The sequence below is a fragment of the Balaenoptera musculus genome, chromosome 12 (assembly GCF_009873245.2).
Source record: "Balaenoptera musculus isolate JJ_BM4_2016_0621 chromosome 12, mBalMus1.pri.v3, whole genome shotgun sequence".
Lineage (NCBI taxonomy): Eukaryota > Metazoa > Chordata > Mammalia > Artiodactyla > Balaenopteridae > Balaenoptera > Balaenoptera musculus.
The window spans coordinates 25,860,384-25,880,693 of NC_045796.1; the positions used below are offsets into that span (position 1 = coordinate 25,860,384).

The following is a 20,310-nucleotide window of genomic DNA, read 5'->3' on the forward strand; positions in this document are numbered from 1 at the left end:
ACAACCTACTATAATTTCCTATAGCCTGAACAAGCAGTATTGCACTATGTGATAAATTAAAGGTTATGTGACACCGTTAACTTTTTTTCTTATTTTGAATTGTAATTTACTTTTAGCCAAGCATTTCCTTATCAACTATAACCAATAATGTGTATTTTATGGAACTATACAGTAACTGGTACTTTTCTTCTGTATTCATTCCTCCTCTACCAAATATTGTCAGCAAACTAAACTTTAGAAGATGCTGGAGCACATCTTGAGTATGTGTGTGCATGCGTGTATTTGGTGATGAAATTTGGAAGTTTCTTTACTTTTTAGCTATTTTACACAACTGTCATTACTTATGAAGTAAGCTACACCTGTGCTATTTTTGTAGTCATTACTTTTAACCTGTCGGGATTTCACACTTTTCTTCAAACCATTCATGGCCTCACCTCATTTGGGAAGAGAAATGGGGCTAGCAGTTCCTTGAGAAAATGACACAGGTGCAGTTCCTTGAGAATTTTGTCTGTGTAGGTGAGGCCTGCATGCTTGGTTCTTTTCCTCACGATGCTGGCGTTGAGTGAACTGTTTTCCTGACGGAAGTCTGACCCTCCTTTGCAGCTCACCATCCCCTTCCTATATATGCAGGCACAATTTTAATCTCCTGCATCTGGCCTTACCAGACGTCTCCACTTGTGTACCAGCCACCTCTACTTCAAGTCCTGTAAGATCCATGGTTACCTCTTTACTGCTGCCTCAGGTGAAAATAACCTACCAATTATCAAGTGCTAATGATGTCAGCATCTCCCCAGTTAGTTTTCAGGGTCCCTGGTGTCTTTGTCTTGCAGGGGGTTGAGCCCAGGAATGAGAAGAGAGGGTGCTGCTCACTTGGGACCTTTTGAGGGAACCCTGTCGTCATTGTCCCTGCGTTTCAGGGAGACAGCAGAGTGGCTGGGCTGGGAGAAGGGAGATTAGAAGGTGGAGTCTCTGTAACTAATGCCTCCGTCTGTGCTAGCCTGTCTCTATCCACCCACTCCAGTCTGCCATCAGTGACAAGGGTCTAGTGTTTATTTTGTAGAAGTACTTCATCCTTCTTTGAAGTTCTTTTTGACTGCGTCATCTTAAAGAAGCATGTTATAGAAACAAAAATTCCCTTGATTTAACACATTCACTTTGACCCTGGAGAGCAAGTGTTTCAACCAAAAATTTCTGAACGTCTTAAGTGTCTTTTAGGCCATTTGTTTTCTGAATTTCTCCTTATCAAAGTGAGTTTATTAAGACTGTGACAAATGTGATTGTACAGGGACAGCCAAAGTCATCATCATCAGATTGAATTGCTCTTCTCTAAGTAGCCTTTTTACTTGGAGATTTTGATGACTATAAAAATTGTTGAGCTGAATGAAGAGAAAAACATATAAAGCCATCATTATATGCTTTGTTATATTTTCATGTGTTCCAGAAAGCTTAAATTTGTTAAGCTTTTAAAGAAAACACACTTATGCAACGAGTGAAATTTTAGTAGACACAGGGTGTGGGAGAAACACAAAAGGCCATTCCCTTAAGCAGATTTGCACATCGAGTGTAGAAGCTTAGATATCGATTTTTCTTAGACATACCCTGCTGTGAAGTGTTCCTTTAATTACCTAAACAAGGTTGTAGGGAAAGGATCAGGTGAATTGGTTCATGAGAGGTACCAGGTCCATGGTACCTTTACCCATCATGCCTCTGGTTGCAGAGTGAGTGGAAATTTTTAAATATTAACTATTTTATAAAAATAACTTTAAGAATGATTTGCAGGGCTTCCCTGGTGGCGCAGTGGTTAAGAATCTGCCTGCCAATGCAGGGGACACGGGTTCAAGCCCTGGTCCGGGAAGTTCCCACATGCCACAGAGCAACGAAGGCCGTGCGCCACAACTCCTGAGCCTGCGCTCTAGAGCCCATGAGCCACAACTACTGGAGCCCATGAGCCACAACTACTGAAGCCCGTGCGCCTAGAGCCCGTGCTCCGCAACAAGGGAAGCCACTGCAATGAGAAGCCTGCGCACCACTACAAAGAGTAGCCCCCGCTCGCCACGACTAGAGAAAGCCCACGCGCAGCAACGAAGACCCAAAGCAGCCAAAAATCAATAAATAAAATAAGTAAATAAATTTAAAAAAAAGAATGATTTGCACTATAATATAATTTATAAAACTTTGACACACAAAACAGTACTGTGTCTTGTTGATGACCTCACTGGTATGTAGAAAAAGTGTGGAAAATATGTTTGGGAATGATACACACCAAATTTAGAATGATGTTACCACTGTGAGATTGGGGACAAGAGGGAAATTTATCTGTACTACTTTTTTTTAAAAAAACTGAAACAAGTATAGCCATACGTTAACTATTAAATCTGTGCTGATTTCTCTCCTTTTCTCTATGTCTAAAATAATTCTGCATGAAAATTAAACATTACTTGACTAAAACATTTATAGCCTGTGTTTAGCATACAAATTATGGAAAAACAAATGCCAAAGTAAAAAAATTAAAAATTTGTTATACTATATCCTGCTTGTAATATCCTACGATATATCATCCTAGTCTATTTTGTATTCATTTGGTATTATATCTATACTTTGATATAATGTTTGTGCATTTTTAGTGAAATTATGCGTAAAGATTTGAATTCTGCATATCTATTTGAATCGTAGTGTTGAAATACGTGATTGTTGAAACTAGTGATTTTCAAATTGTAACATGCATGAGACTCATTTAAATGTGGACTCCCAGGTTCCTCTCCAGAGGTGTGAACTAAATAGGATCCAGGAATGTGCATTTTTAACAAGTCCTCCTGGCCTCCTAACTCGCCTACCCCAATCCAAGTTGATTCTGATACCGGTATCCTAAGGAACACATTTTGGGAAACACTGGTTTGAACTATCTGTGCTTGTGCAGTCTGCACAACTCCGAGTGCCATTCCTACTTTTTCTTCTAACCCAGGGTCAATAGGCTATGGTCTAGGGACCAAATACAGCCCACCACCTGTTTTTGTAAGTGAAGTTTTATTGAAACCCAGCCACCCTGATTGGTTTACATATTGTATGGTGCTTTTTTTGCCACAATGGCAGATAGAGTCGTTGGAGCAGAGACCGTAGAGCTGACGAAGCCTAAAATATTTTCTCTCTGGCTCTTTACAAAAAACTTTGCTGACCCCTGCGTGTAATCCATCATTTTGTGTGGGAGCATGTCAAAGGTAGTCCAGTAAAGAAACTGGAGTATATATAATAAGAGAGTTGACTATGAGATGATGAAGGGCATATAATTGACCAGTTTAGTTTAACAAGCATTGATTTAGTCCTTACTGTATGCTAGGTACTGTACACGCCTCGGTTTCCCACTTGGGCAGCTTAGAGTCTTCCGTGGCAAATGCATGATTTCAGATGTGATAGGGGAAGGGCAGCATTTCTCTTCATGGTGTGCCATGGGAACGTGGCATCTAATGCAGTCTAATCCCTGAGGTCGGGAATGATGTCCTAGGAGTCTCTCACCCTCAGTAACTTGCCCAGCAGGTGCCTGTGGTAGATGAGATTCAGAAATAGGCACTCCCTTCCCCTCACTTGCTCAGGTGAGTGCAGTGTGTTGCCCCGCCCCAATCAAGTTGGCTTGGCCACGTGACTTGCTTTGGCCAATGAATGTTAGCAGCCCTGGTGCAGAAGAAGTTGGTGCAGTTGAGCTTTGCTCTTTGGTGCCGTTGCCACGAGAAAGGTAAGCCTGGACTGGCCTGCTGGTCCTAGGAGGGAGGAGAAGCACTACAGGTTATCCCTAGGGTGACCAACCATCCCAGTGTGCCTGGGACTGCCCCCATTTTAAAATAATTTCCATGTCCTAGGAAATTTCTCAGTCTCGGACATACTGGAGCAGAGCCACCCCAAGCCGAGTCTAGCCTAGGTTAGCTGCCCTCCAGATGACCCGCAGAATCGTGAGAAATCCTAAATGATTGTTGTTTCAGGCCACTGAGTTTTGGGGTGCCTTGTTATGCAGCAGCAGTTAAGCCGTAGAGCGCCTAATAAACGTTTGCTTATTTCAACTGAGATAGCTCCTGGCAGAAATTTTGAGGGTTGAGTAAAAATTAAGCAGGTGAAAAAGATGAGAGATGTTTTGGCAGATGGAGGCACAAAAGGGTCAAGGGCCCAGGGGCCTAGAATATAGTGTGAGCCGGCCCGTGGAGGGCGGCTCTGAGGGGAGCGCAGCTGAAAGCAGGGGGCCCCTGTCCCAGGGTATTGTGGTAGCCCAGGGGAGAGGCCCGCGGCCGTGGCTGTCTGCGTGGTCGAAGGAAGGGCAGCGTTTGGGAGTAGGAAAGACCTCGGCTCAAATCTCAACTCTGCTACCTAATGAGTTGGTGGGGGGTTGTTAGGCAAGTCACTTTATCACCTTTATCCTTGGTATCTGCATCTGTAAAATAGGTATGATAATACATATTTCACAGGGTTTTTGTTAGAGGGAGGAAACCAACAGGAAAGTTTGTGATTTCTTCATTCTGACTCTACACTTACCTACCAAGCTGGCAGCAGGTGATGCAGTTAGAACAGTGTGGCCGGAAGCAGGACGGGCATTGCCACTGCTGCTCACTGGTTGCAGAACTTTTCAAGTTTTCTTTCTCCCACCTTTTTTTTTTTAATGTTCGAATTTCTCATTTATTTCTCACACATTTGTCTGGTTCAGTGGAATCATTGCTGGTATCAGCAATATTTAACACATGTTTAGCATGGAATGGTAGTATATATAATAAAGGGAATAGCTGAAATGATAAAATGTCTGTTAAAAAATATATATATTCAGTGTGCTCTGTAGAGCCGTAGTGAATATAGTTTTGTTTTTTTTAATTTTTTTTATTTATTATTTATTTATTTATTATTTTTTTTGGCTGTGTTGGGTCTTCGTTTCTGTGCGAGGTCTTTCTCCAGTTGCGGCGAGTGGGGGCCACTCCTCATCGCGGTGCGCGGGCCTCTCACTATCGCGGCCTCTCTTGTTGCGGAGCACAGGCTTCAGACGCGCAGGCTCAGTAGTTGTGGCTCACGGGCCCAGTTGCTCCGCGGCATGTGGGATCTTCCCAGACCAGGGCTCGAACCCGTGTCCCCTGCATTGGCAGGCAGATTCTCAACCACTATGCCACCAGGGAAGCCCATGAATATAGTTTTAAAGATAGAGCCAAATAGAATAAACATTTTGGAAGGTCACTGAAGGTTGACTGAAAAAATTATTTTTGTCTTAATCATGTACCAGGAAAAACTTAACGAAAAAATTTTTTCCACTGCCACAGAGCAACTAAATTTACATGGTGGAACCCAGGAGGTCCCAGCCTGTCTGCATGGATTACCAGGTAGGATGTGGGCTGCTTTTCTGATTTTGGCTCGTTGTGGATTGCCCCAGGTTCTGGGTGGGATCATTGAATTCCAGAGTTTTGGTGGATGGAAGCAATGTAGATGTCCTTACAAATTAAGAAAAGCATGCTGCCTAGCAGTTAATGACCCTCTGTCTTCTCACAGTGATGCAGTATAACTCCATGGATAATGGAAATTTATTATTAACCCTTTAATTCAGATTATATATTTTTAACAGTTTACAAATTTTACTTCTGCTTTTTGTAACTTGGTGATAAAGGAATGGAATTTAGTTATAAAGGTCAAATTATCTCTTTGACCTGGAACTTGATAAGATCAAAAGAAAGAGGGAACACGGGAATGAGTAGACGATTCTGTTGTTCACTCTTGTGACCAGCATTGGTTAGTGCTGGCTGTGTGTTAGGTACCGTAGGGAACACGGAGGGAAAAGGATGAGATCCCTGCCTTTGGGGAGCGTTATTGGCTAGTACTGTGCTAAGTCGAAGATGGTCCAGGGCCCTACCTGGGTGCTTTGGGAATTTGTAATTTCAGACCCTGTTCCAGACTTGAATCAGACTCTGTGTTTTAATAAGATTTCCTATGATTTATGTGCAAGACAAGTTTGTGAAGAACTGGTTGAGTAAGTAAGAAAAAATAATAATTACAAGGATCTGGAGAGGTATGAAGTACAAAGGAGATTATGATTAAAATTTTTTTTATTTGGAGTTTTATTTCAGTTTCAGAGTAGGTTCATCCTTGATCTTCAAAGTGAATGCTCAGTTTTAGGGGAGCTTCTCGTATGAACTTCTCGGATGGGGACATTTTCTTGGTCAAGGTTGGGGCAAAGTTTGCATTCTTGGCAAGCCCCTAACAGTGCACAGTACACAGTACACATCAGTGACAGTATCCATCAGTGACAGCTTCTGACCAGGGACAGGCCTTACCCCCTTGCAGCACGCCAGATCCCAGGGGGTTGAGAGCAGTAATGTGCTGCCATATTGCTCCTGTATCAAGTGATCCTGTGGGAACAGTGTCACTAAGGCTTCGTGTCAGAACTGTTCAGGAGTCCTTTTCAGACATGAAGACACTGAAAGGTGGGATTTAGGCTTGTGGTGATACATAAATACAAGTGTTTGCATTTAATCTTTCCAATTGAGGGAAACACTATTAATTCCATCGAAAGGGACCTATTCTGACTTTCAAAGCTAAAGCTCAACGCAAAGGCAGAGCTTTTTTTTCTTTTAAGTATTGAAGCAGTGGCAGGTAAGGAGAACCCTAAAAATAGACCTCTCTCTGAATAGTTAATTGGCAATGTTTCATCTTCTCTGACTTCCTTCTTGAGTAGATCAGTTGCATAGTTCCGCAGGGGATGGGAGGGGGATGAGGAAGGAGGGTACTGTAGGAGTTAGCTTGCTGTGGCCCTGGGGGCAACATGGGTTTTTTGTTGTTAGTGATACATGTCTGGCTCGAACTGTTTACTTCTAGATGTTGAGATAAGCTTTCATTATGCGTGTGTACAAATTACCTCATAGAAAGTTTGCATTTGAATCTACTCTTCAATTATTTACAAGAGATGACAGTTGGAAAAACTACTGCACCCTGTCCTAGAAGCTGACGGTCTCGGTGACTCATGGGGTAATCTGATAGGGTCCACACTTCACTGCTTCTACCCAGTCAGGGCTGCTTTAGAACAAGACACAGTTGAGAGTGACTCTCCTTGCTGCAGTATATGTTTTTTTCACCCTTGTCTCTGTTCCTTAAGCCTTCTGTTTGTGCGCCCCATTCCAGCCAAGCCAGCACCCCTACCCACTCTGACCATACAGCACTGTTCTCCGTTGGTGTCTGACATCAGGGTTCTGCCTCTCCTATTCTTCCTTCCAGGTTTGAGGGAGAGGTGTAATAAGGAAGAAGAACCTTTTGTATTCTATTACAAGTTAATCACTAAAGGGATGTTACCTATAAGCTTAAATTATACATAATCACCACTCTCTGGGAACCCTGCTTCCCAGGTAATGAGCATTAAGCTAAAATACCTTTGTTTAGCTCACGGGAAACATCCTGACCAGGCCCACCTGTGAATGACTGCAGGGAGGATGAAATTAACACATCCCCTCTGGAGGCTGATGGGAATCAGGAAATGTTTGACTTTACTCCCTCCCCTTTTAGTATAAAAGGAGCCTGAATTCTCACTCAGGCAAGATGATTCTTTGGGGGCACAAGCCCACCATCTTTTCTGTTTGGTTGCCGGCTTCCCAAATAAAGTCGCTATCCTTTGCCCCAGCAACTTACCTCTCGATGATTGGCCTGTTGTGTGGCTAGCAGTACGAGCTTAGACTCTGTAACAGAGGGTCAGGGCAGAAAAGGTACACATGGAAATGAAAAGTTATAATGCTCCTTTGTGGCCCTTGAGGCCAAAAAACTGATGGCACTTGAAATTAGTTCCTACTCCTGGCTGGCATTTTACACAGATGGCAAGGGCAGCAATTACATGCCTGACTGAGTTGAGAGATTTGTCTAATCCTATATCCTGTCATGTTTAACAATTTTTATTAAATCAAAAACTTCCATTTGAGCTTAACTCATCTTTAAGGATGTCGGTATATACGGAAACATGAAATATTGTGTCTTTTGGCAAGGACTTTCCAAACGTATTCAATCTATCCCTTTGACTCTTGGTGGAAATATAAATAAATCTTTCCAAATTAATGGGTATTTGACTCAGGAATTCTCAAAGAAGTTGATTCTAGAACTTCCCTTAGTAATATATTCTGGTGCATCCCAGTTCTTATAGTTAACTTTTCTTTAATGTATTACTTAAATCATTCCTGAAATAATACAGAGTAATTTCTTGTCTTTTTGTCAGTAACGTTGGGTAAATTCCTCACCACCCTCAAGTGCTAAGAACTTAATATAGAAGAGGCAATAAATCATAAACCTGGTTTCGGTCTACGTGGGAGTCGTTATCTAGAGGCTGCTCCTCCAGCCATTTCAACCCCTGGGCTTCCATCTCGCAAGTGAAAGGACAAGGGTGCTGGCCAGGAGGCAACTGTAACAAAGCCCTTCCTTCCACTAAAGCTATGTATTTCACTCCGTGAGTGCTCATGACTCCCATGAAGCATATAATTTAAGCAAGATTATTTATCTGATTCCTGTTGCCTGAAGCTCAGCAGGGGCAAAATGGTAGGAAGGGAGCAGTTATTGGCACGTATGATGACAACAGAAGTTTCACTTTGACAGCCTGACAGTGAGGGGGGAGATGGGAAAGCACTGCACAGTAAGGAGTGTGGATCAAATCTGTTCAGCATGTCTGTTTAAAAGGTCTGGGAAGAGTGTATTCTACTGTAGATTTTTTGTGAAAAAATGGTTAAATTATGATGTTTTATTACATTGAAGATTATAGTGGAATCTAATATTTGAAGAAACAGGTTATATTCTGAAAGTAGGGATTTTCCACTGTGGGGTTATTATGAAGATTAGCAATAGTATATGTGATGTGCGTGGCACAAAGTAGCCATGACCCCGATGCTGTGGGCAGGGGTAGATTTGTATGGCCCTAGGGTTGATAGTCCAGATACTTAAAGTGTGTGGTTCATCATAGTTGTTGCATAAATATAGGTTGAATGAATGTAATAGCTTTTTAAGCAGTTCACTTATGTTTTTCTAAGCTAATTGGAGTACATATCTAACACAGATAGTTAAAATACAAATATTTCCTACAAAGCTGATTTAAGTCATTATATTTTATCTTGGCCATAGGGGAACTCTGGTCCAGTTGTAAAAGTAGTTAAGTTATTTGACCTTCTTTTACATAAGTGAAGATATTAATAATCAAAGCTCAGTATAACAGAAACAGAATAGCTAATAGATGGAGAATTGGTTATATGCAAACATATCCATCGGTCTTGTGAATGATGGGAAATCCATTAAGTTTCTTTGAAGTCCAGCATAAGTGCGTATTTACTTTGAGGAAGAGTCATGAGTGTAGTCCTTGAATGGACCAGTTTTGCTTCTTGATTGCTTGGCAGTGAATATTCCTCTAGCCCCTCCCATCAGCTCTTTCCCAGATGTGTGTAGGAGGTACCAGAGGAAAACACACCAGTTACTAATAACATCAATTCATCTATGCTATTGTATGTGTATATGTGCACACTCCAAGGAAGCTGGTCTGGGGACAATGTTCAAAAGCACTTCCTGAATATAAAGGACAGCATGAGGTTTATTTCAGGGCTTAGATATTTCTAAATTAAAACTGTAACTGCAGGATGTAGACATCAGTGGGGATACCACTGTGTTCCTTGTTTGGGGTCCATGGATCCTTAAAGAATGCATACTTGGATGTCAGGGGGTCCCATGAACATCTGAAATGGTAAGCAGCATTTGGGATGTTTTGTATTTTCTGGCACGAGGGTCTTTTTTTTTTTCTAAGTTTAATTTTATATTTTGAGTTTCTCAAAGTCTTTGACTCAGAAAGAATATTGGATATTTGAACTTTGATGTTAGCCATTGATGCTATATGTAATTATATCATTTTTGCCCTTATAATAGTGATCAAATCACATACGTTCTCTGGACCTGAATTTCTCCATCAGTAAATTGAGGGGTTTAAACTACGTGATTTCTTGAGGACACTTTGAGCTTTTATACTGAGTCCATGTTTTTGCTACCTGGACTGTTCTGCACCTTTGCCCTTTAGTCCTAGTACCTGTTCTCTGTCATGGTTTCCATGGTAATATGAGCTGTCCATCCAAGGAACACTTGGCAGCTGCTCTGTGTTTTTCTTCTATAAATGTTCCAGTCCTGGTAGGCGTGTAGAGCCTTTTTCTTACAATCTCAGTGAATTGCAGTAGATGTATGATGCAAAATCCTGCTTTTATTATTTTTAATCAAAGTTTATTTTCTTTTGTAATTTGTTAGCTTTAATATATTTGCTATTACAGGAGAGTGAGATGGACCCAGTTCTCTACTTGCCCTTACTCTGAATGACTTTGGGGAGAGGATACTGACCCAAGTCTCTGTGATGAGAAGTTGCAGAAGTTCTTTATACCCCTAGGACCATGGAATTATGTTGGCCTTGGGTGAAATGATGCACCCAAATGCATTCCAACATGTGGCTCTAGATATTTTGCATGCCCTGATTAAGGGTTTACAAAGGGCTAGAGCCTACAGCTAAAAGCTACTAGCATAGCTCTCAGATTATGGTTCTCTGTGATAGGATGATCATTCAAAGCCAGAGAGGAATGACCCCCAGGGGCTGCCGGTGGGGAGGCAGAAGTGGCTCATCAGCCCCCAACTCTGGCTGCTGGTGGAAGACAGGAGGCAATGACAGGTGCAAGAACGGCTGCATTTCACCTTCGCTGAAAGCTGGGAGTGACATAATAGCTGGGTCAGTTTTATTCCCTTTGGAAGTACATTTCTTTAGATGATGACATTCCTAAATCCACTTAGGAATGCTGGATGTGTATATAACTACATAATCTTTGAAAGTTCCTTCACAAAATCCCGCTTCCAGAAGCGTGGTCTGATGATAATTAAGTTTTGGCTTTTAAAAAAAAAAAAGTGTCCAGAAGTGTGTATGCGTTTCTGTAGCTTTGCCGGAGTTAAGAAGTTTGAGCTGCCTCTGAAGTATTGACTGCAGGGAGGCGGGGTTTTTTGTCTCCAATGAGGTGGCTTCAGTGTTGGGAAAGCCTATCGCCTTTCATAGGAGCGCTTACTCTGTAATCCAAGCAATAGCCACACAGCCCGTTTTATTGTTTGTGGAGTCCTGTGGCTCCTGAGTGCTTCACAGACAGGAAAGAGGGCAAGTGGGTGGTTTACGATTCTGTGCTGAGCTGGGGCAAGTGAGCTGAACTCTTTGATTTCTCCCAAGTCACCTGTGTGGGTGAACTTTAAACTAGGCGCCTGGGTTGATGCTGAATCTTTCTCTCCAGCTGAGGAGTTCCTTCTGTCTGCAACAGACGGCTGGCTTTCTGCCCTTGTGGGGAAACATGCCTGGGAGAGGAGTAGGATTACAGTATGGGATGCTAGGTACACACCAAAGAGTCGGAGTGCCTTGGTCCTGTTCTTCACCAAGTCCTGACAAGCGTTCCTGAAATGAACACCCTGCTTCATTTTTAAAATTATACTTTTAGTTATTTTTATTTTCATATTTTCTGGGGCCGAGGTGGGGACTGTGGATAGTCCTGATCTAGAGAGACCAGGTACCACAATGTGGCTAGGGTAAAAAAAAAAATTTTTTTTTTTTGTTTCCTAATCTCTCATTTTTCTTTTCTTTATAACTGGGTGACATAGAAGCAATCTTTCTGCAGAATGCCCTGCCTGACTCTCAGTATTGTCTGAACAAGTAGGAAGGAGCAGTTTCATTGAAAGGACCTGGAACGATTTTTAAAAACGAGCTTTTTGTTGGCTGGACTGTCCTTTGTCTATAGTTGATCCTGATGTGAAAGAAGATGAAAAAGGAAGGCTCTTCAGGTTCCTTCAGACTCAAGTCAAACCCAGGTTCCCTCTCACGTGCTGTGAGTTGGATAAATTTCTCCTCCTTGTCCAGGCAGACAAAGAGGCTGTTTCGCAGTGATGGAGAGCTCTCGGTTTGTGGGCAGCAGGTGGAAGCGGATGATGAAAACTGGACCTACAGAATCCAGCCCAGAAAAGGTGACTTGACTTTTATTTATTTAAACGTTTTTAGGAGTTTACTATCTAGAATTCTTTGTTTCTGTCACTGATTTCTGTTCACGATTTTTGGCCCCGTTAGGAGTTTTTGTGTGTTTTTGTATTGGAATTCAGGGTCACTCATTTGTTTGCGTGTCTAAAATAGAAATGCTCCTTCAATTAGATTCAACCTGAGATTGTGTCCTTCTGAGAAGGATAAAATAGCTGTTATGTGTCCTCAGTACTGCCCCCCCCCCCAATCATATCCACACACTCATGTGACTTGTGCAAAGTTCAGTGGTAAACTACATCCTGGGAGGAATCTTCTGCTCTCTACAACAATTGAAAGTTAGGACATGGAGCCCTTTTCTGAAACAGTGTGCTGAGAAAACTTTGGGAATCGTGGGTAAACTTTTTGCATATTTCTTTAAGAAGACTGATGAATTACATGCACGCTTGAATTAAACAGGTGTTGGGGTGACATCGAGGAAATGAACACACGAAGTGCTGGCCCTTGATATCGTGGCCAGAAGGAGTTTTTGGATTTCTTTCAAGTTCCTTTTCAGACCATTGCTGGTCTCTGTTCTCAGGTTTAGCATGTTTTGTCTTCTTCAAGGTGAAGAAAAATATCAGTCCTGGTGGAAAAGAGGGAACTATTTCAGTGTTTCTTGAACACACCCCTGTTCTATATTTAGAATTTCTGAGGTCTTCCTTTTAGAATGTTTACTGGAGAGACTGAATTGTTAGGCTCTAAAATGGTTTCTCCATTCAGAGCTGTGTCACAGCCCAGTGGGGGAGCACTGTTTAAGGTTTACAAAGGAACCTCGTCCAGACATTCCGCATGCTTGTATTTTCCCTGTTTATCACATTCTTCCCGTGCCAAGAGAAGCCTCACTAAAACCTTTCAGGGACCTGTCCTCCCCCTTCTTTTGGGAAATAAAACTGCTGAAACATGAGAGAACTGAGTTAAATATGTGCTTATGGGGACAGTAATTATATTCCATGGACTGAGAATTAAACGCACCCTTCTTCATGGATAATGTGGGTTAAGCCATTTGCTCTTGTCTGTTAAACTGTGGCACAAGAGGGCCTAGTTAATGCTCTTTGAAGATGTCAGTTGTTTATTATGTCAAGAAGGGGGTCCACAGTGGTCTGCTGATACTGAGCCGAAATACACAGGTTTTTAGTTCAGATGCTGTATAATTGCCAGGCGTAGAAAAGCCATTTGTGCTTTCTGGCTGGAGTTGTGTAGTTTAGTAAGTCCATGAACTTTACTTTTCTAAATCAGGAATAAGCTGCGGTTTTGGTAAATGGGTGGGTTGTAATGTTCAAAGGGTGGATACAGTAGTGCTGTGGTCGCGCGAGGGTGTAGTTTTAATTCTTTTGGCTTTTGCCAGAGGTTGCTTTTTTATGACTTGTTTTGTTTTAAATCAACCGCTGTCAAGTTTCTGTTAAAGATTGTGTACATGTGAGCACGCGGCTTTAGGATTTCCGTCATAGATGCGCCATCTAAATTAACGCTAAAGGGAAAGAGGCTGTGAATTTGCATGGATTAGTTTTAGTTGGGAAATGAAGCAAATACTGTACACTTGACTTGTGAAAAATAAAGAAGTCATTGTAAAGACCAGGGGCGATTTGTAGAGGGAGGACTTGTTTATGTAACAATACAAAAGATTGTGCCCTTTATCCCTTACAGTAATAGGGGATACAGTAGCCTCATGAAGATAAATGGTGGCATAATACAGTGTGTAAATTTATATGGTGCTTAGAAATAGTTGGACATGGATAATATTATCACTTTTGACATGTGCAGTTAGGGGAAAGTCCTTAAAAAGCTGCCTATAGATCAGAATTCGTGGTCTTAGATTCTTTTTTCATATTTGACTTGCAAAAGAAAATTGGCTCCCAACTTTGACATGTTGCCTCAGGGGCATTATAACAGTTGATCTTTATTCCACATAATTCTTTCCTTTGGAGAAATACAGAGTGACATTTGTTTACGCTTACAGATCAAAAGAGGGAAAATCTTTCAGAAAAGTTATACAGGATTGGAGTTTTGTTTCTTTCTTTTTTTTTTTTTTTGGAGCATCAAATAAGCTAAATGTCTAACAAGGATTATCAGTCAGTAAGAATGCCCAATGGCCATATTAGGATTTGTTTGCAAATAAATATGCATCGAAGACATATTGGTCTGATGGGGATTGTGTAGCATCTTTCTTTTGTATCTGTCTGCCTAGACCACAGGCATCCAAATCCACTTTCCTTTCAGCCTGCTCCCTAACCCCCGACCTTATATTCACATTTTTTGATATACACAGGTTTCCAAAAGCCTGCTCTCCCTTCTTCTCCCATGCATACATATACTGCCATCAAGCAGTGACAGCCAGAAGTAGGGCAGTGTAGCTTAACAAGTCAGCCTGCGTCAGTGGTCCTGTCTGTGTTCTTCCCTCTACCCGCCCCACCCCCCCAAGGGATCTCTGTCTGATGAGGTGTCCGGTGAGGTGGCCGGTTCTACAGGCTTTCTCCCTCCCATCCAGCAGCTGCTGCAAGGCCACAGTGCTTGCCCTGCTCCCTGCCTACATCTCCAGGTCGCATTGCTTTGCACAATTAGACCACCGAATCCCTACTATCAGTGTAGGTAGTATGTTGAATAAGATGCACGTTCATTTTATAAAACAGTTCTTTCAAGTTTTGTTTTAGAAGTTCTTTTTATAGTGAATCTCCACGCTAGATTACTTATCAGTAACATCAGAATAAAGTGTTTGAGTGGTTACCTTTATGGATATCTATCAGTACATAGAACCATAGCTTTACAATCCAGTGTTACCGTTTATACTCGAAAAGCTAAGGATAAAATTCCTGAGCCTAAAAAGTGACTAGAAGATACGCATTTATGTGTCCAAAGCAATCACAAGTAAGGACCTGTGTGCTTTCTCTTGTTCTAGCACATGGGAAGTTTCAAAACCCTCTTGCATTGACATTTGTACTCTGGAAGGTAAAAATGAATTGAGTAACAGCAGTGACCCGTCCTTATATTCTTCGTGTGATGTGACCCACTCTAACAGCAGATGATGTTTCAACTTAATTAGCCATAAAAATCAAGGGTGTGAATCACTGTTCTTTTGAATGTTACATTTAGTGAGTCATGAGCTGTTTTACTAGATGCCTGTGTAGTCAAAAAGTAGAAGTCAGCTGTAGATGACACCATATGTTGCTTTTCACGTGGAGTTGTGAGAGTATTTAGGAGGAATTCTCATTGAGTACCACGTGTGGGATACGGAGAAATGTAGCGCACAGGCCCTGAAGTCATGGAGTTCATACTTCAGTGGAGAAGCAGATAAGGCATTTAAGGGAGAATTAAAGAGAAAATGCAGGATAATTGTGAAAAAGTGTAAAGTGAGTGGCTTAGATGAGAAGGTACTTTATCTGGAGCATTTCCATGTTTTGCATGGTCTTCTGGCTGTGCATTGATTTCAACAATATTTAATGAGCTCCTGCTTTGTTTCCAGCACTGTGGAAGGTTCTCAAGGGAAACTAATGACCAGTAGTATTTATTCTGTGCTTCCCCTATCTTGCTTACTTACTCTTCTCTTGTCAATTAAAACCAAAAGAGGAGGAATAATAATGGCGTATCCTCTCATTGAGCAGAGCGTGTTTTGTTGGAGCCCCAGTTCCGTGTTCAGCTGGGCAGAGGCATGATTGATGATCCTGGTATTGGCAGGTCAAGAGACTGGGTAATTGACATGCCAGGCTGCAATTTAAAAAATGCTTTCATTCTGTTCTTCTGGACATTGCCATATGTATTAACAGCATTACAAAATTTGAATCATTTGGATTTCCGTTCCCTCCCTTTCCAGGAATGACAAAAATGACCAGAGAATGACCTTACTAGATATCAAGGGTAATGAATAATCCATACACTAGATAATCAATTGTGTGGCGTCGGCTGTATTTAAAATAATTTCATCCCAGTGTCCTCCCTAATAAAATAGTTGCAGAAAACAGAATCCTTGTGCATAATTAGATTAGCAGTGACTTCAGATATTACAGTGGAGGAAAATGGCATGGCAGACCAAAAGCAGCAAGGTCAAGATCCTGTTTCTATGTAAATACCTGTAATTTATTTTTGATCATAAAATCCTTAACAGTATAAGATTTAAGAACATTTCCTTCATGGCGTTAAAAAAACCTGAAAAATATTAGCAGATATTGTCAAAGCAGAACCCCAAATTTGATAGTAAAATTAAACAAGTAATATTTATCCTGAGGGTCACTATGTACGTTGGAAAAATAGCTCAATGGAGTTTATCTTGGTGTCTTAATAAAAAGAGAGAAGAAGAATATTCTCAGTGCAGGAATGTAATGTTTTCTTTCTTTCTACTGAAGCTGAGATTCTGTGAGAGAGACAGTGAGTGCCACTTAATATTTTATCTGGTTCATCGAGACTGCCCTTTATTAACCTTTGATTGTTTTTTCTTTTGAAGTTGGGAATCTCTGTTGTCTCGCTGCCTTGCTTTATTGCAAAAATGATCCTGTTTGTTATTAAATTGATGAAGTTCTATTGAAATGATATTTTAACTAATACCCTTCTTTTATTTACTTGTTTTTAAAAGTTTGTGGGTTTGTTTTGAGACTTAGATACTTATTTAGATTACTGGAAGTATCGTAGAGTAATGAAGGAAGTCACGTATTGTCAGAGCTTGGGTTTGGAAGTGAGTAACCTGTGTTCTTTTTCTTTCTTTTTTAAAATTCAATTAATTAATTAATTTACAATTTAACGTATAGTTATAGTTAATATAGTTAATATAGCCTGTGTTCTTTTCCATGGAAATGTCTTTACTGGGTTTTGAAAACTTTTTGGAAATTGTTCTTTTCAAACAGTTATTTTAAAAATAATTTAAAAAGACACTGCACATTAATTAGGGTTAATTTTTATGTCTCTTACAATTCATATTATATTTATATAATTATGTATCAATATTATAGTCATAGAAAGTGTTATATTTTCATGTAATTTCAGGGGTTTGGGGTTTATCTATCATTTTCTATCAAATTGAATGATGTGTGTGTGTGTGTTTTGTTTTTACCACAGTATTTCCTATCAAATACTTCAGGTAGCTCCAATCTTATGAGTTTTACCTCAAGGCCTGTTGTGTCTGCACCCATTTGTCCATCCTTACTGTGGTCCAGGCCCTCATCAGCTCTTCCCTGGCCTTCTGAATGGTCTTCTACTCTTGTTCTCTTCACTCTTGCCGCCTTTGAGCTGTTCTTGGGTCTACACTGTAAACAGAGTGATCTTCCTAAACTACAAATACCGTAGTCCCCCCTTATCCACGGGTCCACTTCCTACGGTTTCAGTTACCCGTGGTCAACTGTAATCCGAAAATATTAAAGGAAAATTCCAGGAATAATTCATAAGTTTTAAATTGCACGTCATTCTGAATAGCATGATGAAAGCTACCAACATCCTGCCCTGTCCTGCCAGAGACGTGAATCATCCTTTTGCTCAGGGTATCCCGCCCGTCAGTCACTTAATAGCCGTCTCATCTCGGTTATCGGATCGACTGGTGTGGTATCGTGGTATCGCAGTGCTTGTGTTCTTGTCACCCTCATTATACTTAATAACAGCCCCAAAGTGCAAGAATAATGATGTTGATAATTCATTTGAGCCAAAGAGAAGCCATAAAGTGCGCCCTTTAAGTGAAAAGGTGAACTTCTCAACGTAGGGATAGAAAAAAAAATCATATGCTGAGGTTGCTAAGATCTACGGTAAGAAGGAATCTTCTGTCTGTGAAATTATGAGGAAGGAAAAAGAAATTCGTGCGAGTTTTGCTGTTGCACCTCAAACTGTAAAAGTTACAGCCACAGTGTGTGATAAGTGCTTAGTTAAGATGGAAAAGACATTAAATTTGTACAATAAGATATTCTGAAAGAAAGAGAGAGACCATATCCACATAACTTTTTTTACAGTATCTTGTCATAACTGTTCTATTTTATTATTGGTTATTGCTGCTAATCTCTTATTGTGCCTAACTTATAAATTAAACTTTATCATAGGTATGTATAGGAAAAAACAGCATACGTAGGATTCGGTACTATCCTCGGTTTCAGACACCCACTGGGGGTCTTGGAACGTATCCCCCGTGGATAAAGGGGGACTACTGTCTAATGGGGTCATTCTTCTGTGGCTCCCAGTGTGCATGGAATGAAGTCCTTATCATTTAACATAGCAGGAGATCCTCCTCCATCTGACTCCTCCCTGTCCCCTCTCCCTTTTAACTCCAGAAATAGCAAACAGACCCACAGCTCTTTCACGACTCCAGAACTTTCATCTCCCATTCCCTGAGTCAGGATGCTCCAGTCTCCTCCTCTGTCTGTTAACTTCCTGCTTTAAAACTGTGAAGTCCTCCCTGATTCCCAGAGGGTAGAGCTGATTTCTCCCTTCTCTGTGTTATTCCTGACCTCTTGCATACCTTTGTAATTGCGTCTATCACACACCGGGTTGTACTTATTTGTTTACTCGTCTGTGCCTTGAGCTAGACTGTGAATTCTTTTAGGACAGAGACCAAGTCTTCCTTATCTTTTTTATCCCCAAGGCTAAGTACCCAATAAAGGGATGCTGGCTGGGTGAACGTAACCCACTTGGGACACTGTTACTAGTGCTGTTTGCCCAGGCCCACGTGCCGAACAGTACTCTCTGAATTTGCTTACAGCATGGTGGGTTATAGGTAGCACTGCATGCTTACTTTGTCGATTATACTGATGAATATAATCTTACAAGTGCTCCTGACTCTGGACTTTTCTGAGTGTAACAAAAGAGAGGGTGCAGTTTGTGGGAACATAAATTTGGTGGCAGTCTGCCGTTTCCTGTTGCTCCACGCAAACAGTGCACGTATGAAACACTTTGTACAAGCGTTTGGTCCTGGCTGTTTTGACCATGAGTAAAGTTGACTTAGTGAACAGGGATGAGGTGTGGGTTGGGCGATGCCATGCCTGATAAGGAGAGGCAGCTCGGTTCTATCACAATCTTTTCTTAACCGGTTTTCCTGCTTTCACTCTTGTTCTCCCTCACCCCAAGCCAGGCAGTCTTAACACAGCAGCCTCAGCAACCCTGTAAAACATCAAACATAGGTCGAGCCGTGTCACTTCACTGCTTAAAACCCTTCTCAGACAGTTTAATAACGTCTTTACAGTGTTCTCTGAGGCCCTGTGTGATGGGCCACCCTCGCCCCATTGTGTCCCCGGCTTCATCACCTGTGCTTTCCCTTCACTCTCCACCAAGTCAGACCAGGCTCCTTGCTGCTGTGAGAACACGCCGTGCAGCTTGACCTTGCCCTCCGCTTAGAATCCCAGCTGTGCACACCATTCTCTCTCTCCCTCTCTCACTTTTGCCAGGTCTTCGCTCAAAAGTCATCAGGGACCTTATTTAAAATTGCCACATCTTCAGAGAGTTGGCACATGTGTGGTCTCCCCATTTCCCACGCCATCCTGTGGAACAGTGTGATTGGCTCAGTACCACTGGTCCCACCGTAAGACTAGGCTCCAAGGGAAGCATCTTGCCCTCTGCAGCTGTATTCCTTTCCTTTGGTGCTCTGCCTTGTGGACGATGGGAATATAGTCTAAGCGAGGACACCAGAGTCTGAACTTGGGTGCACCTGCTCTGGGGTTGCTTAATGCCAGCAGCCCTACACAGAGCTGCCTATAGGAAGTTGATCTTTTCATGAAGCCAAGCTTCAAGTATTTACCGATGTGAATAATTTTCCTATTCCAAGGTAATGTTTGTCACTACTTATCAGCAAATAGAAAGGCATGCGTGATCTAAGCAGTCTTTGCTGCCGTCACTTGATGATAGACTTAGCACTTATGTTTTCAAATAAACATATATGTTCTCCCAGACCTACAGTAGTGTAAGCCATGACTCCATCTGGCACAACTTCTGCTGACATCTCTTATCACATGGTCGTATCAATGTTAGTGTCCCCCATTGAACTCTGAAACCCTAAGGGAAGATAATTTGCCTTTTTTGCCTTTGTGCTACCTGGACATTTTACAGTGCTTAGAACAGAATATATTAGATGGTCAATAAATATTTATCAGACTAAGAAAATACAAAATGTTTCCTTATAAAACAAATATCTAAGAGAAAGAAATGAAGGGAAACAAAGATTTAAAAAGCATATACACAAGTAGCTTGAGACCTTAATAAAGTGCCAAGTGGATTTCCACCTGCAAAAAATAATAATAATAATAAAATTGCCACATCTTCATCCTGACCCTTCTATCCATATCTCTGTTTTACTCTGAAGCGCTTTCCACCATCTA

At 41.4% G+C, this 20,310-nt stretch overlaps 1 protein-coding gene across 3 annotated transcripts in view; it reads left to right on the forward strand.

Annotated features, from left to right (window-relative positions):
- Positions 1–20,310, forward strand: part of NHSL1 (NHS like 1) — a 239,398-nt gene that overhangs the window by 98,501 nt on the left and 120,587 nt on the right. For 2 of the 3 annotated variants that reach the window (XM_036871759.1, XM_036871761.1), the window contains exon 2: positions 11,632–11,991. In XM_036871759.1, coding sequence (XP_036727654.1) covers positions 11,790–11,991 — 202 coding nt within the window. In that variant the 5' untranslated portion in view covers positions 11,632–11,789. Of the gene's footprint in view, positions 1–11,631; positions 11,992–20,310 lie in introns of those variants that run through there. The other variant, XM_036871763.1, reaches the window with a different exon arrangement.